At 42.8% G+C, this 13,918-nt stretch overlaps 1 gene segment (V, D, J or C); it reads left to right on the forward strand.

Moving 5' to 3' along the window:
• Positions 1-9,839: 9,839 nt before the first annotated feature.
• LOC132224736 (T cell receptor alpha variable 8-2-like) lies at positions 9,840-12,689 on the forward strand (the record flags this gene model as incomplete). The annotated part of the segment is given in 3 exon segments: positions 9,840-9,900; positions 10,026-10,322; positions 12,673-12,689. Coding segments are annotated over 3 exon segments (360 nt in total), but the record flags the coding sequence as incomplete, so codon positions are not given.
• Positions 12,690-13,918: the final 1,229 nt, after the last annotated feature.

A 13,918-nucleotide genomic window follows, 5' to 3' on the forward strand; every position in this document is an offset into this window, starting at 1 on the left:
TGGCTAATCAGCGAGATATGCAAATTAACTGTCAGCCAAGATGGCGGCCGGCAGCCAGGCAGCTTGAAACTAACATGAGGCTTGGTTGCCTCAGTGACGGAGGACTCCAACGTTCCCCGCCTGCCGCTGCCTCTGAGCGGGCAGTTTAAGAAACATTGTAACAAATACGCCCAACTTCAGCCAGCAGAATCGCAACATTGTATGCAAAGGCCAGAAACCTACTTTCAGCCGGAGGCCTAAGAGCTGGAGCCAAGCCTCAAGCTAAAGCTGGCCCAGAATTAAAAAAAAAAAAAAAAAAGGAAAAAAGGAGCGTTTGGGAGTTCAGTCACCCCCAGCCTGAAAACAGCCCTCAGCCCCTCACCCAGACTGGCCAGGCACCCCAGTGGGGACCCCCACCCTGATCCAGGACACCCTTCAGGGAAAACCAGCCGGCCCCACCCATGCACCAGGCCTCTACCCTATATAGTAAAAGGGTAATATGCCTCCCGGCACCGGGATCAGCGTGACAGGGGGCAGCGCCCAAACCCCCTGATCGCCCTGTGGCTCTGTGTGTGACAGGGGGCGGGGCCACAACCTCCCTATCCACCCTGCTCTGTGCCTGATAGGGGGGAGCTCCCCCCTCCCCCACGGGCCCTGCTCTGTGTGTGACGGGGTAGAGCCATAACCTCCCCATCGGCCCTGCCCTGAGTGTGAGAGTGGCGGCGCCCCAACCCCCTGATCCGCCCTGCTCTGTGGGTGATAGAGGGTAGCACCCCAACCCCCTGATGGGCCCTGCTCTGTGCGTGACAGGGTACAGAGCCCCAACCCCCCTGATGGGCCCTGCTCTGTGTGTGACAGGGGGTTGCTCCACAACCTCCCCATCGACCCTGCCTTGAGTGTGACAGGGGGCGGCACCCCAACTCCCCAATCAGCCCTGCTCTGAGCCCGACCAGGGGCTGCACCTAGGGATTGGGCCTGCCCTCTGCCACCCGGGAGCAGGCCTAAGCCAGCAGGTCGTTATCTCCCTAGGGGTCCCAGACTGCTAGAGGGCACAGGCCAGGCTGAGGGACCCCCCCTCCCCCCCCCCCCCCGAGTGCACAAATTTTTGTGCACCGGGCCTCTAGTATATATATAAAAGGCTAAGTGTCCGTCCTTCCTTCCAACTGGTAGCTATGATATGCACTGTCCACCAGGGGGCAGACGCTCAATGCAGGAGCTGCCATGGCATGCACTGGCCATTTAAAAATAAATGGTGCTAGGTCCGTGGACAAACCAACACTCAGCTTCCTCCAAGTGCGACACAGGCCCTGCCACCACCCTGGAGTGACACCCGACCAAATCACAGCCAACACTGCCAAGAACCATGGCAAAAAATGTGGCCCATAGTCCAGCCCAGCCCAGAAACAGTTGCTATGGGTGCCAGGTAATGACATCACGCAGGAACGCTTGGCTTTCTCTCCCTAGTGACTAGCCTCCTTGCAGTTTCTTCAGCCCAGGAACACAACTTGCTTTACTAGTATAGCCAGGTGCAAACATTTTGCCGTTCAACCAAATGTTTGTGAAGCATTTTCCCATGCCTCATCTCATTTGATTTTCACAGAAGTCCTGGAATAGATAGATAGGAAACTCAGTAGAATCCTACTTTCTTTTCATTAGCAAGACAACGGAGATTTAGAAAGTTTAGAAACTTGACCCAACTGAAAAGAAGTAAGAAATGGTGGACTTTGAAAATGACTTCAGGTTTTCTCACTGTGCAGAATATAGTCAAACACTGCTACAGTTAAATATTTTGCCCTTTGTTCTCCCTGCGTGATGTACAATAATAATCTGCTTCGTGTTGATATTTACTGCTGTGTTTCTGACAATTACCTGAAAGAGAAGTTTGGGTGCTTCACTGGGCTGGAAAAAGTTTAGCTAAATCAGCAAGCAGGTCTAATTAAGCAAGTTTACCTATATATATAAAAGGCTAAGTTGACTTGTGCATGTGCGATACATATAAAGCTCTTGCTGGCGCCAATTGCATGCGTGTGTTTTGATCTGTCATTGTAAATCATGAATTTTGTTGACACTTCTATTATAGAGAAAAAGCAAATAGCGATATCAAAATATTTATTCTAATTAATTTCCTTCCAATGTGCATGAATCTGTGCACTGGGACACTAGTCAATATCTAATACTAAAAGAGATGATAGGGCAGAATACCTGTTTTCCTCATACATAGTGTATTACAAAGTTTTAAAATTTTTCTTTATCATTTAGGCTTTCTTTTATTTTAAATGATTTCTTTAATTATCAATGAGATAGTTTCCTATATCTAAAAGTCATTTACATTTTTCTCAATTGTCCAGTAATATATTTGCCTATTTTCTACTGGTATGTCTTTTAAATATAGATTTTAGAGAGCATCTTCTATATTAATGAGATTGTCATAAGGCTATCACACATATGTGTCTTTGAAAAAGGTTTATTATTCCTCTTCTGATTGTATTTATGGTCCCTTTTTCTTTTTTGCCATGCGAATTTAAAAAATAGCTTTTAATATTAGTAAATTTATCAAAATTTATTTTTGTGGATTCTGAGTTACATTAAAAATTTATAACACTCTAAAATGATAAAAATTTACCTAATATTTTCTTTAATTTCTTTTAGGTTATTTTTGTCTTTAATACTGTAGTCTAGATTTTTTTTTTGGTGTGTGTGTAAGAAGTGAAGTTAGGTTCAAAACTTTATATTTTTCTTTGTTTATTTTGAGGCATGTACCCAGGTTCAATATCCATTCTTGAGTAAGTCATTTATTCATTGATTTTAAAGGTTATCTTTGTCTTTTTTCCCCCATTTTTCATTGTTTCTTATTAAGATTTTCAACCTAAGCATTTTTAAATTATTATTTTATTTTATTTTGGAGAGAGGAGAGGGGAGAAGGAGAGAGAGACAGAAACAACAATGATGAAAAAAACATCAATGGGCTGCTTCCTGTACCCCTCCACCTCCAACTGGGGATCAATCCTGCAACCCAGGTATGTGCCCTGACTGAGAATCGAACCAATTACCTCTTGGTGTATGGGATGATGCTCAATCCACTGAGCCACACCTGCTGGGCTGTTTTTTCATACAAAATTTGTACTTTAATATTAGTGTTGCTTCATGCCAATAGCTTATTGGGTCTATGAAGAATATATATCTAGTCAACCTCTAAGACTTCCTAGAAATAAATACAGAGAAAATGATATGAATGGAAGAGATGCCATTAAAGAAGGAGGGAATAGTAATAAACTACTTTATTACTTTACAAGATGTGTTATCTCAGGCAAGGTCTACTATTTGCCTGTTTTCCCAACATCGTGAGTTGTTTGGCATGGCTAAGACCCAGACTAAGTAGCTGACAACGTGCTCACAAATACTTCACATAACAATGGGAAGTAGAAAACGCATTTTGGAGAACAAGGACAACGTTGTAACTTCTGAGTTCTCATAGGGAAGGAATTAGACAAGACTTGGATTTAGAGTTTGGAAGAGTCCTAAGTACTTGAATACCTTGAAATCTGCTGCTGCTTCAGTGATTTGGGTCCTGCCATTGCTTTGGGGGAGAATTTTTGAATTTTTTCTGTTACCACATAGATTTCTTGGTGAAGTTTGTAAATATCCATTGCAGTAACTATTATTGTCTCTCTGAAGGTGTTGTTGATAAATGGTTGTATTTCATATGTAGTGCACTTAATATAAGAAGAATGGGTATGCAGAGTTCTGTTGTAATGACATTCTTTCTCATTCTCCCTCTCCCCTACCCTCTCTTCTTTCAGTTTTGTCTATCTCAAATTTTCTGGGCTGATTCTGTGGTTTTGCCCTTCCCTGGTGTATGCATCTCTGAGGAATCAACCATTTCTAGGGGCTATAATTTCATTACCATCAACACTTAAAATAATTTTTTTAAATATATTTTATTGAATTTTTACAGAGAAGAAGGGAGAGGGACAGAGAGCCAGAAACATCGATGAGAGAGATCGATAGCTGCCTCCTGCACATCCCCCAGTAGGAATGTGCCTGCAACCAAGGCACATGCCCCTGACCGGAATTGAACCTAGGACCCTTCAGTCCGCAGGCCGATGCTCTATCCACTGAGCCAAACCTGTTTGGCCACTTAAAATAATTTTATTGTGAGATATAACAAATATTCAAAAGAGTATATAAACCTACACACAATGGATCTATATTATTTAGGTGTATACAAATTTAATGCTATGATTTTTTGAATATAAAATCTCTCTATTTTTTAAAATAACTCTCTATATTAGGGTTCTCCAGAGAAACAGAACCAATAGGATCAATAAGATGTTTGTGTGTGTGTGTGTGTGTGTGTGTGTGTGTGTGTGTAGGCCCGTGAGTGGAGAGAGAGAAAGACTTTAAGGAATTGGCTCATGTAATTGTGGGGACTGGCAAATCTAAATTTTCAAGCTGAAGAAATATATTTTTTATATATTAGGAACTCTGATATTAGATACATATACCTTTATAATTATTATGTCCTCTTGATTAATTGACCTCTTTATTATTACATAACTAGAGGCCCAGTGCACAGATTCATGCACTAGTGGGGTCCCTCAGCCTGGCCTGCAACCTCTCGCAATTGAGACCCTTTTGGGGATGTCAGACTTCTGGTTTTGGCCTGATCCCTGCAGTCCAGGCTGAGGGACCACACCTATGCTCGAATTTGTGCACTGGGCCTCTAAGCTATATCTATAAAAGCCCAGCAACTCTTAGAGCGAACGACTAGAATGATGGGTCACTATGATGTGCACTGACCACCAGGGGGCAGATGCTCAATTCAGGAGCTGCCCCTTGGTGGTCAGTGTGCTCCCACAGCGGGAGTGCCGCTCAGCCAGAAGCTGGGCTCACGGCTGGCAGCACAGTGGTGGCGGCGGGAGCCTCTTCCACCTCTGCAGCAATGCTAAAGAGCAGTGAGCCAAGCAGTAAGGAGCGAGCAGGTTGGCAGTAAGGAGGGGTAAGCCAAGTGGTAAGGAGTGAGCAGGTGGGCAATTAGGAGTGAGGGGTCCTGGATTGTGAGAGGGATGTTTGACTGCTGGTTTAGGCCCTTGGGATTGGGCCTAAACTGCAGTCGGACATCCTCTGAGGGGTCCCAGATTGCAAGAGGACACAGGCCAGGCTGAGAGACACCCCTGTGCATGAATTTCATGCATTGGGCCTCTAGTATGCATATAAGATCTTTGGTTAATCTCTTCTTGCACTACCCCCTCCCTCCTTCCTTCTGAGATTCATCATTCTGTTCCATGTTTCCATGACTGTGCGTTGAGTGTCTCCCCCTGGTGGTCAGTGCACATCATAGCTACTGGTCGAATGGTTGAACGGTCACTTAGGGGTATATATATATATATATATATATATATATATATATATATATTCTAATAAAAGAGAAACATGCAAATTGACCATACCTTTGCTATGCCCCAAGCCATGCCCACCAGCCAATCAGAGCGACTATATGCAAATTAACCCAACCAAGATGGCGGCCAGCAGCCATGGAGCTAGAGTAAGCAGGAGGCTTGGTTGCCCCAGAAATGAAGGGCTTTCGTTATCTCTTTTGACAGTTTTTTGTTGTTGTTGTTAATCCTCACCAGAGGATATTTTTCCATTGATTTTTAGAAAGAGTGGAAGGGAGGGGGAGAGACAGAGAGGCGGAACAGCAATGTGAGTGAGACACATCAATTGGTTGCCTCCTGCATGCACCCTATTTGCTCCTATCGAGGACTGAACCTACAGCTGATACACATACCCTTGACCAGAATCAAACCTGCAACCCTTTAGTCCTTGGACTGATGCTCAATCCACTGAGCAAAACTGGCTAGGGTGGTTTTGACAGTTTTTGGTTTAAGGTAGAGTTTGTCTGATATAAGAATAACTACTATTGCTCTCTTTTGTTTACCATTTACACGAAATATATTTTACAACCCTTCACTTGTTGCCTATGTATGTCCTTAATGCTAAAGTGAGTCTCTTGTTATCAGCATATAGGTGGATCTTGTTTATTAAAATCCATTCAACCACCCTAGGTTTTTTTTGACTGGGATAAGCAAGGACTTTTAAAGTAATTTAAAGTAATCATTGGGTAATCATGATAATTGAGGATTGGAAGAAAATCCTCTGTTCTGCTCTTCCAATCTCACAGAGCATCACTGACTGGGTGTGGGCTCCCTCCCCTCCCCTTTATTTTACTGTCCCAAGGGACTGAGCTCTGCCTATCATTCAGCACTCTGTATGAGGTGAGATAGAGATAGGCCCCATAGAGGGTGCCCTTGAGAGGCTAGGAGACTAGGTACACACTCCAAATAACTCCCCTCTCCACCTCCATCCTCCAGCCCAATGTGGGAGAAATCATGGGCCTAGGTCAGCCGTGGGCAAACTACGGCCCGCGGGCCAGATCCGGCCCATTTGAAATGAATAAAACTACAAAAAAAAAAAAAAAAAAAGACCGTACCCTCTTATGTAATGATGTTTACTTTAAATTTATATTAGTTCACACAAACACTCCATCCATGCTTTTGTTCTGGCCCTCTGGTCCAGTTTAAGAACCCACTGTGGCCCTCGAATCAAAAAGTTTGCCCACTCCTGGCCTAGGTTGTTGCCTGGGTTCTTGTTCCAGCATTAAGAAGCGTTCAGCAATCTGGAGAAGGGGCTGTGTGTAACTTAAACAATAGTCCAGAGATGAAGCATAATTTTGAAAGGCATTTGGGGGTCAGAGGAGCCTAGCTAAAGAAAACTAAGATCTCATCTCAGGACTTCAGGCTTTTTATTAACACAAATTGTCCTGAGGTGAGGTGGAGATATACACTTCAAAGGGTTAGGGTTTCCTATACAGAGGCATTGTCAGAATGGGGGAATTGGCCTATGGCTGTTCAGGTGTTTGGCCAGTAGGAGGCAATAATATGTAGATTAAGATGCCCTGAGCTGTCTGGCAGCAAACAATTTAATGCGTCCTTTTCAGGTTTGGGGAAATGCCCTTGCCACTCCAGATGATTCAGCCCTGCTGAACATGCTGGAGTTGGCTTCCAGCAGTTGTCTTCCTGGTATTGAGCTTACCTGGTTTTGTGAAGAAACTGATACAGGTAATGTGAAATATCCTTACCTGAATAAATGCGACTGCTCTCAGTTTGCGCTCCTCTGGGGTGCTTTTACTTTTTTAGCTGGATTCTGAATTTCTCTTCAAGGTATTTTGGTACTAATATCATTGTTATGTTGATATTTCTCGTGAGGAAAGAGAACTATGGCTTCCTACTCTGCTATCTTTCTGACAGCCTGCAACATGTCTTCTAAATTTTTCAAAAATTGTTAGGTAAGTGTTATCTTACCTATTTTCAGAAGAAACTGTTGAGGTTTAACTCTCCTATGTTTTAAGTACTAATCTACTATGCTTATACAGACATATATAGACTAATCTATATATAAAAACCTAAGTCACCGAACTTCTGAAAGATTGAATGACCAGTTGACCGGTCGCTATGATGCACACTGACCACCAGGGGGCAGAGGCTTAACACAGGAGCTGCCCCCTGGTGGTCAGTGCACTCCCACATTGGGAGAGCTGCTCAGCTGACTGACCCATCCTGGAGGCCCACCAGCCTGGCGGCAGCCACTCACTACCTCAGTAGTCCTGCAGGTCCAATCTTTTGAGAATGGGCCAGGCACCGATGGACTGGCGCTGTTGGCATGATCCCAACAGCACTGGCCTCCTGGAATTTGGCCTTAGGCACCACAGCCGCTTCCCTTCCCTAGACATTCCGCAAAGAAGAAATGATAAAAAAGCAGCTGCCAGGTGGCTCCCAACAACCAGCATGAATATCAGTGGAATGGATCCGGATCCCGGGCCCGCAAAGGCATCCCACTGCCTGTCTGGAGGGCCAATCGTGTCTCCCCCCTGCCCACACACAGGCACCAGACACAGGGCTCATGGCTGGCGAGCACCCCTGCAGTGGCGCAAACCACTCCCTATTGAGACTGCTGTAGCATTAATTCAATCATGCCTCCTAGTATCTCAGAATTCATCAACTGTGAATGAGTCCCAGGATGTAAACAGTTAGGATCTAGCATAATAATCATTATGGTCCTTGTAAAGTAATTTGGCCCAGCAATCTTTGGTTTAATTGCCAAAAACAACCAAAAAGCAACCACCTTTTCAAATATTCTGTCTCCCCAGACGTAAACATATAATCTAAAAAGGCATAGGTAAATCCAGTTTGGGATTTATTGTTGAAGTTGATTAGAATAAGCATTACATCAATTTGGTTAAGCTATAGGAGCAGCATTTCTGAGTATTTTCAACCTTTACAGTCATTCATGGTACATAACTCAGGACTGCTTAGACACCAGCAGCGTATATACTAGTATTTGTACCAGATCAACTGAAACAAGGTTGTGGTGATTTATGTGTTTGTATACAAATAGGGATGGGAATCTCTATTAAGAAGCTTCCATTGATGGTGTCAGGCACAGCAGAATAGTTCAGGACAGGCCACATTAATAGGAGATTTTCTGTTTTCATAGAATGTAGAAGAGGATAACAAACCAGAGCAAGTCAGATTGCCAACTGCAGCTGTTGCTTGGCTCCAGCAGACCATACACAGAGCATTTATGCCCTCGCCCTGCTGGGTCCAAGGTTTTCCCACCCCTGGTGCCAGGGTTCTTGCTCTTTCTCCAGCACCACAAAATTGGTGTGACCATTCTAGTAACTATAACTCTGCTTTTTACGAGTAATTTCTAATCACATTAAATATTTGTGTGTAGAAGGATAAAGAGCCAAAGAGACAAAGACATTTTCATGCCATTTTATTTAATGTGTTTATTTTGTTAATCCTCAATTGAAGATCTTTTTCCATTGATTTTTAGGGAGAGTGGAAGCAAGAGGAAAAGACAGAGAGAGACATCGATGTGAAACACATTCATTGGTTGCCTCCTGCTTGTGCCCTGACCAGGGCCTGGGCCAGGGAGGAGACTTCAACCAAGTTACCCGCTCTTTACCGGAATCGAACCCGTGTCTCTTTGTCTGCAGGCTGACCCTCTATCCACTGAGCCAAACCGAATAGGGCTGAAAATTATGGCCTTTATTCATTTGTATTGATTAAATAATTAATGAGATATGTTCCAGGCTGATTTTAAGTATGAGCCTCTGGTCGGATGTCATTTTTCTTCTTCTTTTTAACACCAAATTAAGGAGTAATCTCTTTCCCACACTTTGATGCTTGCATCCAGCAGCATAAGACCATATGAAGCTCAGCTCAATTGAGGCAATAGTTAGTTGATCTTGGTCTTTCTACCTGATGAATGGCTTTAAAATATAATATAGTTTCTCAACAGTATTCTAAAGTCCAGAGTATTGTCTTCTGTGACTAATTTATCAATGAGGTAAGTTACTCTTCGATTTTTACTTAACTCCCATTTCTCATTTATTTTGAGGACTAACATCACTTATGACAGAAGGTGACATCATCACAGATTCAGGAAGGAAGAAACACACATGCTGCAGTTTGGGCATCTCCTCTCTGAAATGAGAAGGAAACAGCTCTCTGGAATCTTTGGTCTTGCCTCTGGCCTCCAGAGGGCGACGTTACACAGGTAAGACATTTATTTTTGTTGGAAATCATCACCATGCACTTAGCCCCTCCTCCCTGCAGCTGGCTGCTGTGTCCTCACTGATGTCTGAGTAGATAGGAACCTGTAATGAGAATAAGAGGCCAGAAGAGATCCAAATTCAGTAAAAGAAAGCCTTGTCAAGGCAAAGGGCTTAGCCAACTCAGCCTCCGAAGGCTCAGTGACCTCAGCTCTTGTCTCACCTGCTCCGGAGCCCGCAGCCCGCCCACTGCTTAGCCATGCTCCTGCTACTCATCCCTGTGCTGGAGGTGATTTTTGCCCTGAGTAAGTACCATTCCATTCCCGTTCCTATTTGCACAATAGTGAGCATGTGCTAATTGGGAACTGAAGAGAGACCCCTTTTCTTAGGGGCCAAGTCCGCTTTTTCTTATGCAGCATTGATGTTTCAGGAGGAACCAGAGCGCAGTCAGCGACCCAGCCTGATGGCCAGGTCACTGTCGCTGAAGGAGCCCCACTAGAGCTGAGATGCAAATATTCATCTTCTGGTTCGCCTTACCTCTACTGGTACCTGCAGGACCCCAACCAAGGACTCCAGCTTGTCCTCAGGTACTTTTCAGGGAACACCCTGGTTAAAGGCATAAACGATTTTGAAGCTGAATTTAGGAAGGATGAAACCTCTTTCAACCTGAAGAAACACTCAGCCCACTGGAGCGACTCTGCTGTGTACTTCTGTGCTGTGAGTGACACAGTGCCTGAGGCTGCAGGGGGAGCTGAGCACAAACCTTCTGAGACACTGGGGCTTTCTGTGACTCAAGAACTCAGCCTGGGGAGTTCTCAAGAAGCTCTTTTTTTTTTTTTTTTCCTTTCTTTGAAGGCAAAAGGGAAGGGTAGGCGGAGTCTGGGGAGTGCTTCAACATCAATGCTGTGCTACACTGAGATAACATTTGAACTAGATGGAGGTCTTGTAATGAATTTCTCCAGGAGGGACATACCCTCCCCCAACTTCCCACTGCACTCCCACACAGACAGAAGTACATCATAAGGTGTCAGAGTTTGGAAGTGAAAAACACAAGAGCATTTTTATAAAAAACAACAACACATTTCTAGCATTTATTATTTGTAATTATCACTGACTCAGGTGTTAATCAATATGTAGGAATTAGAAGTACTTGATTATAATGTTAGCTGACAAGATGTTCTCAATTAGGGCAACCTATACAGCATAAATTCTTAATTAGTGCAGTGTAGATTCTCAACCTAGATTTGAAGTTTAACTTCTAGCACATACATAATACCTCACTGTGCAAAGTTTATATGTTTTAAAGTAAATTTGACATTATAATACCGTGATTTCTAATCTTGTATTACACAAAACCAATTGAACACAATTATTTTTCAACGAGAAAATTTTATTTTATTTCTATACTTATTTTATTTTATTATTATTTTAAAATTTATTAATTTATATTTTTTAGAGAGAGAGAAAGGGAGATGATAGAGAGATAGAAACATCAATAAGAGAGAAACATCATCAATTGGCTGCCTCCTGCACTTCCCCTACTGGGGATCAAGCCCCTAACCCATGCATGTACCCTGACTGGGAATTGAACCTTGATCCCTGAACAACACTGTCCAGGCTACTTTTTACTTTTATTAAATTTATTGGGGTGACAATGGTTAATAAGGTTATATGAGTCTTACGTGTACATTTCTCCATACATGAAATCAAAACTACAATGAACCTAATTCTTAATGCAACACATATTGAAAATCTAAAGCCACCCACTTGTAATTGTTTTTTGAAATTTATTCCAGTGATTTCCAAAATAAAATTTTTTAAATAGAATTTTATTGATTTCAGAGAGGAAGGGAGAGGGAGAGAGAGAGCAAAACATCAATGATGAGAATCATTGATCAGCTGCCTACTGACACCCCTATTGGTGTTGAGCTTGCAACAAGGCATGTGCCCTGATTAGGAATCAAACCTTGACCTCCTGGTTCATAGGTTGACACTCCACCATTGAGCAACACTGGCTGGGCTCAAAATTAAAAATCTGAGGCTAGTAACCCATAAAAATATATCAAGTATAACAGATTAAATTACTAAAAAACTCTCAGGTATTTTATAAGTCACACTAATTCAGGATAAAATTACACACTTGACAAAATTTTCAGTCTTTCAAACCAAATTACCAAAGTTTATAAGAAAATATAACCTATACTACAGAATTTCACACTAGCAAAGATTACCTTAATTCTAATAAGGATATTCAAGATCAAGGAACATTTTTATTTACTCAGAAACAATTGTACTAAAAAGCCAACGTTTAAAATATACTTTATATACATTACATATATTTTATATATATATTCCAAATTGTTATTTGTGATTTGATTCATATCATAGGATTAAAAAAACCTGCCTCCTCCAAATATTATAAAAATTACACCCACACAGAAGTTAAGTCTCTCTTAATTCAACATTTCATAATATCTAATGGCAGAAATTATGAAGTGAATGATTTCACTTCTTAAATTTTTACAATTACCTAAATCCAATTTTAAAACATGAGATGAAGTAGGATTACTGCATTATTACAAATACTAGTGGCCCAGTGCATGAAATTCATGCAGGGGGGAGCGTGTGTTCCTCAGCCTGGCCTGCACCCTCTCCAATTTGGGAACCCTCCTGCCAGCTTACAGGGATTGGGCCTAAACCAGCAGTCGGACATCCCTCTCATAATCCAGGACTGCTGGCTCCTAACTGCTCACCTGCCTGCCTGCCTGCCTGCCTGATTGCCTCTAACCACTCTGCCTGCCGGCCTGCTCACCCCCAACTGCCCCCCCACAAGCCTGATCACCCCAAACTGCCCCCCCTGCTGGTCTGCTCACCCCTACCTTCCATCCCCACTGGCCTGCTCATCCCCAACTGTCCCCCTGCTGGCCTGCTCACTCCAAACTGCCCCCCTGATGTCCTGATCACCTCCAACTGACCCCCACTGATGGCCTGCTGGCCCCCAACTGGCCCCCCTGCTGGTCTGCTTACCCCCAACGGCCCCACCCCCACCAGCCTGATCACCCACAACTGCCCTTCCCTCTTGGCCTCTAACCGCCTCTACCTCGGCCCCGCCAGCATGGCTTTGTCTGGAAGAACGTCTGGAAGGTCTCCTGGAAGGTCTCCCAGTCTAATTAGCATATTACTCTTTTATTAGTATTTGTCTGTAAATATGGTTATGATTGCAGATATTAGTAGGACCAGATAAAATTTTATAGATTGGGCCTTTTATTACAGATGGTTTGCCATGTATGCATTTTTTCTAAAGAAGTAAAAATTACTTTAAAAAATGTTTCAGGAAGACTTTGAGAAATTTACAGAATCTGCTTTTCTTCGAAGAAAGTTGTCACTTTTATGGCAGAGTGAGAATTATTTGTATGCTTTGTATGTCAGCATTGGGCCACTGTGACTGGGGGGCACTTAGCTTGACTCGATAGTAATTATCTTGCTCACTGGCTGGGAGGGAGGGTGTGTGGCAGAGGAGATAAATACTCCGTTCTGGATTATTCATAGATTGCTGACTTTCTGGATTGATTGTGCAAGCCCCTCCTTTTATTGATGTCCACCTTCTGTTGACAGACATCTACCCTGGGAGAGAAATGAGATGAAACTCTCTTTCTTGTCATTGTAAAAAGCATTTGAATTCCTAAGGTGTGATAAGGCCACCCAGCCATCCACAGTCAAGGCACACATTTTCATGGAGGATGTTCCCACTCTTGAATAAATTAAAACAATTTTTTTCTTTTAATTTAAACTTTCTCCTATAACTGTTTTCTTGTTACTTAAAAGCTAGTTCTTTTGAAACTACTTCCAAAGCTTTTCAAGCTGTATATGTCCTTGGAATGAATTTATAAATAAGAATTGATCCCGGCCGGTGTGGATCAGTGGGTTAGCATCGACCTATGAACCAGGAAGTCACAGTTTGATTCCAGCTCAGGCCACATGCCCAGGTTTTGGCCTGATCCCCAGTACGGGGTGTGTAGGAGGCAGCCAATCAATGATTCTCTCTCATCATTGATGTTTCTATCTCTCTCCCTCTCCCTTCCTCTCTGAATCAGTAAGAATATATTTTAAAGAGAGAGAGAGAGAGAGAGAGAAGAGTGTATATGTTTGTAAATAAGAAAACATGTATTTGATGCTCTTAGAAAGTCTTATTTTCTTTCATTAAAACATGTGCAGTATAGGGAACTCCTTAGATTCTCTCAATTTGAAGAAAGTTAGAGGGAAAGGTACTAATTCACAGTTCCTTGGGAAAATGTATCACTTATATATTTTTTTATGTTTATT

This window comes from Myotis daubentonii, chromosome 1 (assembly GCF_963259705.1).
Source record: "Myotis daubentonii chromosome 1, mMyoDau2.1, whole genome shotgun sequence".
In the NCBI taxonomy this organism is placed as follows: domain Eukaryota; kingdom Metazoa; phylum Chordata; class Mammalia; order Chiroptera; family Vespertilionidae; genus Myotis; species Myotis daubentonii.